The sequence below is a fragment of the Nicotiana tomentosiformis genome, chromosome 4 (assembly GCF_000390325.3).
Source record: "Nicotiana tomentosiformis chromosome 4, ASM39032v3, whole genome shotgun sequence".
Lineage (NCBI taxonomy): Eukaryota > Viridiplantae > Streptophyta > Magnoliopsida > Solanales > Solanaceae > Nicotiana > Nicotiana tomentosiformis.
Genome location: NC_090815.1, coordinates 4,637,442 through 4,647,737, shown reverse-complemented (window position 1 = coordinate 4,647,737; position 10,296 = coordinate 4,637,442). Strand labels below are relative to the sequence as shown.

Here is a 10,296-nt window from a genome sequence, read left to right as displayed (position 1 = left end):
TCTAAAAAACTATCAGTGGTGGAATTGATATGATTCTTTACCTCAAATTAAAAGTTTTAAGTTCGAGTTTTTACAATGAAAAAAAATGTATTAGGGATCACTTTCACCTTTAATGAGCTTTAATAATAACAGAGCCGAAATTGTCACTAAGGGAGTCAACCCACGAAGAAGTCAACAAGTGTTAATATATATATCATTGTTTTAAAATGTATTTTTGGGACTCGCCAGGGGCTCGTCCCTGGGCGAGACACTTGCAAAACGCCTTGGGGCTCATGTATGAGGCTTAGTTCTGTGAGTGTTACGCCCCCAAGTACCCCAAGTTCAGTATAATTCACTAGTGGGGTATGAGGAGGGTAGTGTGCACGCAGACCTTACTCTTACCCCGAGTAGAGAGGTTGTTTCCGATAGAGACTCGACTCCCTCCCTCCAAGAACTACTCACCTTGCTCCTGGGGTGACTCGAACTCACAACCCGTTGATTGAAAGTGAAGGATGCTCACCAGTACATCAACTCACTTTTGTCTTATTTTTGACCTACCAACCAAATATATAACTTGCTCAAGAAAAAAAAAGAAAAAAAAAGCAATAGCTGACTCCTATAAAAGTAGCCCCCTACCCATGCTTTTCTCCTTAAGCCTTCCATTCTATTAAACAGTCCAAAAAAAAATTCTATCTTCAAAAAATCAACCAGAAGAAAAAAGCAAGTAAGCTCTGGAGGCTTCAATCTTCATAATAATTTCAGTAAGCTCTCTTTTTTCTTCCATATTTCCATATTTTGTCATTTTTCTGCTAAAAATATACCAAGAAAACAGAGAGTTTTGCTCTGTTTTTTAGTTCTATATATATATCTGAATTTTCATCAATTTTTTTTTAAAATGTTTTCTTGAAGGAGAAATGCAGAGGATAAAAATGGGATTTTTTATGAGAATTCTAGTGCTCTTTTGTTGGATGATATTAGCAAAAGCAGAGTATATGACATACAAAGATCCAAACAAGCCATTAGGCAGAAGAATCAAGGATTTAATGAGCAGAATGACTTTAGAAGAAAAAATTGGCCAAATGATACAAATTGATCGTACAGTTGCAACTCCTGACGCCATGAAGAAGTATTACATAGGTAAATGCGACTGGTTTAGTCGAATCCACTAACTTTAAATTCTGAATATGACATTGTACGTGCCCATATTTCAAACTTTTTGTCTAGTAAGTTCACTTGTATACACAGTATATGTCAATGTGGTTTCGTTAGTGACTATATAAAGAACATAATTCACTGCTTATTCCGGGCTGCTTTTTTTTTTTTTTTTTTTGAAGAGGAGCCTGGGAGCAACGGTAAAGTTGCTTTCGAGTGATCTATAGATCACTGGTTCGACTCGTGGAATCAGCTACGAACACTAACATTAGGGTAGGCTGCCTACATGACACTCCCTTGGGGTACGGTCTTTCCCCGAACCCTGCGTGAATGCCGGATGTTTCGTGCACCAAGCTGCCTTTATTTTAAAATTCAGTGCGGATTATAAATCCTGAATCCGCCGCAATGCACATAAGTGTTAAATTTTTCTAACATTTTGTTGTGTGAGTTGTTGTATATGTGTGAACTTAATTTGATTTGTTGGTAATTTTTTATGAGCAGGGAGTGTATTGAGTGGAGGAGGAAGTGTGCCTAAAAAAGAAGCATCAGCAGAAAATTGGATTGATATGATAAATGGTTTTCAAAAGGGCTCATTATCAACTCGTCTTGGGATACCTATGATTTATGGGATTGATGCTGTTCATGGCAACAATAATGTTTATAAAGCTACCATTTTTCCTCACAATGTTGGTCTTGGAGTAACCAGGTAACTTGAGATAATATACTTCATGTCACTTTTTTTTAACCATCTCGTGTTTGGTATTCGTTAGTCCGACTAATTCAAATTATGCGCTGTGTAGGGCCCATTAAAGGGAGAGCGTGCGCTCCCTACCAAGAACTTCTCTTTTTTACGGCTCTGTCCCGAAACCTTTAGGTGAGGACAAGGTGGGTTGCTCTGATGGTAAGCACCCTCCACTTCCAACCAAGAGGTTATGAGTTCGAGTCACCCCAAGAGCAAGGTGGGGAGTTCTTGGAGGGAAGGATGCCGAGGGTCATTTGGAAACAACCTCTCTACCCCAGGGTAGAGGTAAGGTCTGCGTACACACTACCCTCCCCAGACACCACTAGTGGGATTATACTGGGTTGTTGTTGTTATTGTTGTTGTTGTCCCGAAATCTTTAGAAGGGGAGTTTTGGAGTAATAGTAAAGTTGTCTCCGTGTGACCTTTATGTCGCAGGTTCGAGCCGTGGAAGCAATCATTAATATTTATATTAGGTTAGATTGTCTACATCATATCCCTTGGGGTGGAGTCCTTCCCCGAATCCTATGTGAACGTGGGATACATTATGCACCGAAATACTTTTTTATCCGGACACCTCTAAGTAGGGGTGGAGAAATTCCATAATGACAATATACTTTATGTCAGTTTTTTTTATGTTTGTAATTAAGCTACCTTTGGAGTTTGGATTAACCTTTCTTGGGAAAGTTCATCACTTTTTTGATTGCTTTTGTTGAGTTTTTCAATCTTGGATATACTTTTTTTTGGTTAATAGGGATCCTCAATTGATCAAGAAGATTGGAGCTGCAACTGCACTAGAAGCTAGAGCAACTGGAATTCCTTATGTTTTTGCACCTTGTCTCGCGGTAATATTTACACTCACTTATAAAATATTGTAAGTAGATTTTTAATAATCAGTAAAATAGGCAGCCCAATGCACGAATCATCCTGCTTTCACGCAAGGTTCGGGAAAGGACCGCACTCCAAGGGGGTGTACTGTTGGCAACCTATACTGATTCAAATATCAATGGCCGATTTCACGGCTTGAACTCGTGACCTATAAGTCACACAGAGACTTCAAGTATTATATTATCAGTGTATATAACGTAAATCTTTTTATATATTAATTTAAATTTTTATCAGATTTGCAGAGATCCAAGATGGGGTAGATGTTATGAGAGCTATAGTGAAGATCCAAACATTGTTAGGGCAATGAGTGAGATGGTTCCTGGTTTACAAGGAGATGTTCCTTCTAATGGTAGATTAGGAGTCCCTTTTGTTGCTAACAAGTAAGTATTTTTCCCTTTTGGATTTAATTTATATCCACTAATAGTATATTGAAACTTTTATATTATTAGTTCAATTTAACATGTCGTAAGTGCATGGAATTAAGTTAAATATTTTTTAGACTATTGACTAGCTATTCTATAGGTTCTTAACATGGCGGAGTGATCCCTTTGGATACGGGTTCGGCTGAATCCAGTAACTTTTATCCAATCCCCATATTTGTCTAAAAAAATTATTGAATGATGCACAAATCATTAATTTAGAACCCATTAATTGAAAAAAATTAAAATACTGAACTCATAAGTTTTAAATCATGACTCCGACTCTAGTTCTTGATCTATCTTTGTTTAATGTTGAAATTATATGTCATTACGAATCACACAAAAAGAACTAGTTCACTTTTGGTCATGTAGTGTGTACTATTTAATTATTGAGTTTACTTTAGCAACAGAAAAAAAAGTTATTGAGTTTATAAATCATGATGTTTATTTCAGAAAGATATTTTGGCCTAACTCACATGGATTATCATAAGTCATAATCTTGAATTCAATCATATTCTGAAACTCACATGCATATATATTATTAATGGCTAAGACGCGCTTTTTCTTTGACTTGTATGGATTTCTTGTCTTTATTTTTTCTTTAGGGGAAATAGGTGGAGATTTTGATTTGATATTTTTAGGATTTGGCAACATGCAAGAATAACTCTTTTCTTTGCAAAAACCACGACTCCAATTCAGTTCCAAAATAGTTAAAGTTCGCTATATGAATTTTAATTAATCATATTTTTTTATATTTATACCGTGAAGATTTATTATAAATTAACTAGTTTTACGTTAGTTGTAAGTCTACTCAACTCTCCTCGTTTATTCAAATTATGTACTGACAATGTGAGTAGCTGACGGGGGAATTTAAGAATTACCCTTTTCTTTAAGAAAACAATATATTCATTTGGCGATTGTTGTTAAAAGAATAAATTTAATTAGTCGTTCATCTCATTACTTAAATTAAAAATAATTAATGAATATATAATAAATATATAATTTATGTATAATGATGTATAGTTAGTATGTAATTTATTTATACTAGGTCGAAAAAACAAAAAAAAAAGGTGAATCTGATCTTATTTGTGTAAAGAGAAGTTGGAAAAAAGTGGCATAATTGATTTTTAAATTGGCATGTGATTTGGAGTTATTTGGCAGGATACAGGATTTTCGTGATCCATGTGATAATGATAAAAAGCCAATAAGAAAAGACAAGAATTGAAATAAGACAAGGTACAGTATTTCATTTTGGTCCCGTTGAGGATAAAGGTTTATCATTTGAATTGAATTATGACACAAAAGCATCTTTCTCGTATGGGATTTTGTAGCATGCCAATGGACCTACTGACATGTACCACCTTTCCACTTATTAGAAACATGGCCGTGCATAATTTGTTAAATATCGAATTCGAAATCGAAATTTAAATTTTTAGTATTTGGTATTCGATATTTTGGTATGTGGTAGGTATTTAGTTTAAGTTTTTAAAAAATATGATATTTAGTATTTTAAAATGAAATACCGAAATATATATTATATTGCACAAAATACATATTATTAGTTATAACATAAATATAAAAAAACTAAAATTTTACTTTCCTTTATTCTCCAAGTTCATCAATTAACTCTAAGCAAGTAAGAAGACATTTCTAATGATCAAATTTATTCCTTTATGTGCAGTTTTCTCTCTCTAGGTTGATATTTGTTGGTTTTGGACAAAACTTTTGTCAACAAATATTTTTAGTTTTATACTTTTGAGTACTTTAATTAAGAATATTATAGGACCCGTTTGGCCATAGATTTTGCCGAAATAAACTTGGATTTTATTTGGCAAACACATGTTTGGCCATAGATTTTGCCTACATTTTGGCCAAATTCCAAATCCCAAAACCAGTTCAATAGCTGGTTTTGGGCCAAAATATCACTATTATATTTTTTAAAAATTGCCCCAAACTTTTGTATTTTATAAAAGAGCCCACCATTTATTATTTTGTAACGATGTTGCTTCGTCTTCTAGGTCATCTGATAGTGTATCATGTAGTTCATTATAAAAATGATAATTTTGTATCAAATTTATTTATATTCAGGACTATGGTTTGCGATAATATAACGAATGTTATTGATAATGGTATTGTTGGGTATTTGTGATAGTTTTTAGAACTTGTGGTTATAAGTCATGTTTCATGTTTTTCCAAACTAAACTTCACCCAAAACAGATGTCCAAACACATTTTCATCTTCAAACCAAACTTCACCCAAATCAGATTTTTCAGAATAAATTTGGAAATCTATGGCCAAACGCTAGCATAATCTATGACTCTATGCTCTTGTTAGTATTCAAACCGATTAAACCAAAGTTACCGAACCGAATAAATCGAACCGAAAGGAGAAAAATTGAACCATACCGAATTAAATTAGGTACGATATTGGTATAGCATTTTAAGAAACCGAATATCGAAAATACCGAACCGAAATGTCTAAATACCGTACTGTACCGACTAACGAACACCCCTAATCAGAAACCAACAAAGAAAAACAAAAACAAGGTAAAAATAGTAATTAAATATTCAAGCTTAAACCATTTAATTTGGTGACGTGTTTTATCAAAAGCACAAGGTTTCTACCTAATACATTATTCTTCAATTTTATACATAAATATAATAATTCTTCATATGGGTGTGGTGTGAGTATGGTGTTTTTTCAAGTGTTTTTATGACATGACATGTGTTGCAATGGAGGGTCACTATATCCCGTAAATTTCAGTAAAAATTTTGTATATGTATATATGTATGTGGGTAAATTTCACGTATAGATGCTAAACTTTACATGCTTCAAAAGTAAAATCACGACAGTATATTTTGTCACGTTATAGTTATTAAACTTCAACTATTAAAACACTAAAGTCACAAAAATTTACTCACTATATATAGATATACATTCACTTTGATGGTTTATTTGTAGTACAAGGGATAAAGTCTAATAATTTTACTGTTATAATGGATAAAGTTCAGTTAATTTAACGTGACTGTATATCAGTAAAGTTTGATGACTTTATTGTGATAGTAAATAAAATTCAATTACTTTGATGCGACAAGAGATAATCTTATAACTTTTCCTGTTTAATGGATAAAGTTCGTTAACAATACAAGAAATTACAAACACTTGAGGTAATAGGCCTTCTATAAAGTTTAGGTGTGTAGTTGAAAAATTCTGAATAACGGTAAAGTTCAGTTACTTTAACATGGCTATTATAATGGTAAAGTTTGACGACTTTATTGTTTTTGTGAATAATTTTGTAGCGTTTCCTGTGTAATGGATAAAGTTCATTAACCATTCGTGAAATTACAAAGATAGGTGGTAATAGACCTTTTCCAAAGTTTAAGTGTGTAGTCGGAAAAATCTGATAGTGTCATGTTGACTCACTACTGGTTTTTGTACAGGCAAAAGGTGGCTGCTTGTGCCAAGCATTATGTAGGTGATGGAGGGACAGTAAAAGGCATAAATGAGAACAATACAATAATTGATAGACATGGTTTGCTAAGTATACATATGGCAGGTTACTATAATTCAATAATCAAAGGTGTGGCTACTGTTATGGTTTCTTATTCAAGTTGGAATGGTGTCAGAATGCATGGTAATAGAGAATTGGTCACTGGTTTTCTTAAAGGCACACTTCGTTTCAGAGTAAATTCCCCAATTCTCTTTTCAAATTTTGGCTTTGTTGTGTTCAATAGATACCATCTATTTTGCTCGAATCCTTCAAAAATATTGTAACACTTTCGTCAAATCCTCCGAAAACGTATTTAGTTTGAAGGATTCGACTCGGTGCGATAATATTTTTGGAGGATCTGAGCAACATTGTAGTGCTCAATAGAGGTAGCCTATGTTGCTCGAATCCTCGAAAGATGTTGTCATACTTGTGTCGGATCCTCCAGAAAATTCGGAGAATCTGATATAGGTGCTTTGAAGGATCTGATATGCAACGATATTTTTGAAGGATTCTAGCAACATATGATGCAACGATACGGGGATTTCAAACTAATATTGTGAATGTTATGAAATTTGTTTCAGGGGTTTGTTATTTCAGACTGGGCAGGAATTGACAAGCTTACTTATCCTTGGCATGCAAACTATACATATTCCATTCTTGAAGGTGTCAATGCTGGCATTGACATGGTTAGTAGCTAATTATTTATTTCAAAATTCATTGTCATTTCCCTCTTTTTTCTTAATAATCCGTACACATTGTGGGCGAATCAACCATATACAATTAAATTCTGGATCTGCCTCATACTTTCACACTATTCTAAAACCTCAAGAATGATTTTCGACTCAATTTACATGTCCTATAAAGAGCTAATTCTTGTTCTTTCCTTGTTGTATATTGCAGGTAATGTTGCCTTACAACACTACAGAGTTCATTGATGGTCTAACCTATTTAGTGAAGAACAACTTTGTTCAAATGAGCCGAATCGACGATGCAGTTAAGAGAATTCTTAGAGTGAAGTTCCAAATGGGACTTTTCGAGAGCCCTCTAGCTGATTATAGTATGGTGAAATATCTAGGTAGCGCGGTGAGTTCAACGTTTATAGATAAACGAAATAACAATTTACTATGAAATGGAAAAAAATGATAACTTAATTCATCTTGTTGTGTTGCAATATTGCAGGAGCATAGGGAATTGGCAAGGGAAGCAGTGAGAAGGTCACTTGTTTTGTTAAAGAATGGTGCAAATGCAGATGAACCAGTTTTACCACTTCCAAAGAAGGCATCAAGTATATTAGTTGCAGGAATCCATGCTAACAATATGGGCTACCAATGTGGTGGCTGGACCATTACATGGCAAGGACTTAGTGGAAACACAACAGTTGGTACATTTCTTTATCCCTCAAGTTGTTTCCTTGTCTGCTCAAACACCCACCCTCTCCCAAACCGTTTTCTCAAATTTGACATTTTAGGGTTATAAAACAGGAATTCAGCATAATTTTCGATTTTTCTGTGCTAATGTCTACGCCATCTTCATAAATTCGGGCGACCAGCCCCGAATCACGTAAACTTTTGTATGCCCATCAAAAACAACCTAATGAACTATAGTCATTGTCGACCGTTCCTTGTTTTAACATTTTACGGCCATAAAATAAGAATTTAGTACGATTTCCAATTTTTCATGTGTTGATGTCCACGCATCTTTATAAATTCGAGCGATCGGCTCCGAATCGCCTAAAGAAGGTCGATGCACGAAGCATTTGCGTTTCATGCAGAGTCCGAGAATGGGATGCACGCTAATGAGTTATAATAGAGGTAGCCTACCCTGTTACAAGTATCAGTGGTTGACAGTTCGAACCCGTAACTTATAGTCACACGGTACCCCTACCAAAAAAGAAAGAATGAAAAACTTGGAATGTCAATCTTTTTTAACCATAAGTGTTATATGTCTGAATTTGAGTTGGACAGGTCAGACTACGACCTATTGTTTAACCTATTTTGACACAACCACATTTTTCAAAGTTATAGAAATCAAGTCCATAACTCTATTGTACATTAACCAATTACTCACTTTTTTTGACTAGGTACTACAATCCTTTCAGCCATTGAGAATACAGTTGATCCAGAAACAAAAGTTGTGTTCAACGAAAATCCAGATGCTGAATTCATCAAGTCCAACAACTTCTCCTACGCCATTGTCGTGGTGGGCGAGACACCATACGCGGAAGGCTCTGGTGACACCCTAAACTTAACAATCCCCGCACCTGGTCCGGACACCATGACCACGGTTTGTGCCACGGTGAAATGCGTGGTCGTGCTCCTCACGGGCCGGCCAGTCGTGATTCAACCATACCTAGCTCAAGTAGATGCACTTGTTGAAGCTTGGTTACCAGGAACAGAAGGGCAAGGTGTAGCTGATGTCTTATTTGGTGACTATGGTTTCACTGGTAAACTTGCTAGGACTTGGTTCAAGACTGTTGATCAACTCCCTATGAATATTGGTGATCCACATTATGACCCTCTTTTCCCTTTTGGATTTGGACTGACCACAGAACCAACCAAGGCCTACTAATGAAACAGCAGTTTTCACACACACACACACACACGACAAGAAGTATAACATACACAGACTATACATTACCTCTTTATGATTTGAGTTTAGCAAAGATTACATATGTAACAGAGGCAACGTCAGAAACTTTGACAATTGGAGTCATGGAAATGAAATTTTTTGTTTTGTCTCACGTGTTATCTCCGCAGCTGCTGAAGCTTATTGAGGGCATGACCCTGAATAGGAGGGTGTGGAGGTCGAAGATTAGGGTAGAAGGCTAGTACGTAGTCGAACGGTTTTCTTTTTCTTTCTCAGACGGTAACATTAGTGCTAGTATGGTATCCTTCTTATTCGTATATTGCTATCACTATATATTGTTGCTTGTTATCTTTCGTTTCGATTTTCTTAATATCTTACTGTTATTACTATTTGTTGCCACTGTTTCTATTCATCTTCTCTTTAGCCGGGGTCTATTGAAGACAACATCTCTGTCCTCCCAAGGTAGAGATAAGGCATGCGTATACACTACCCTCTCATACTCTACTTGTGTGAATTTACTAGATTTGTCGTTGTTGTTGTCTCAATGTGTTATCAATACAATCAAATTGGGGGAGCTACAGTGGCCAAAGGGCGCTCAGTTGAACACTCCTTACTGGAAAATTATACTATGTATATAGGTCAAATATTACTTTATACGTATGTAGTAAATCTTGAACGCCTTACGCAATAGAGAGAAGTAACCTAGCGGCGAATGGTGTTCAAAGTGACATGAAAGTCGCAGGTTTGATCATCATATCCTACAACAATGTCATTTTTGATTTCATCTCAATGCTGTCTCTTAAATAATACAATCAAATACTGAAGAAGCTGACCAAGTAAACTGAAATGGACAAGAATTGAAGATTTTAGGTTCTCTGTCTTTATGACTGGATATCTTATAACGTATAATTTGTACACACGACCTATGTTTGCACAGGGGTATGACTGTAAATAATAATAAAGGAGGGTATGACTGTAAATAATAACAAAGGAAGTTGTGGGCCCCATATATGCTGACCTATTGATAATGTAAAAACAGAAAG

General features: G+C 35.2%; 1 protein-coding gene across 1 annotated transcript; it reads left to right on the top strand.

Annotated features, from left to right (window-relative positions):
- Positions 1 to 600: 600 nt before the first annotated feature.
- Positions 601 to 9,407, top strand: LOC104104561 (uncharacterized). Its single transcript, XM_009612691.4, has 10 exons — positions 601 to 740; positions 889 to 1,116; positions 1,633 to 1,837; positions 2,625 to 2,715; positions 2,993 to 3,138; positions 6,618 to 6,861; positions 7,249 to 7,353; positions 7,568 to 7,750; positions 7,847 to 8,048; positions 8,748 to 9,407. The coding sequence occupies exons 2-10, from the start codon at positions 894 to 896 to the stop codon at positions 9,233 to 9,235; spliced, it is 1,887 nt and encodes a 628-aa protein (XP_009610986.1). The 5' UTR covers positions 601 to 740; positions 889 to 893; the 3' UTR covers positions 9,236 to 9,407.
- The last annotated feature ends 889 nt before the right edge of the window (positions 9,408 to 10,296 follow it).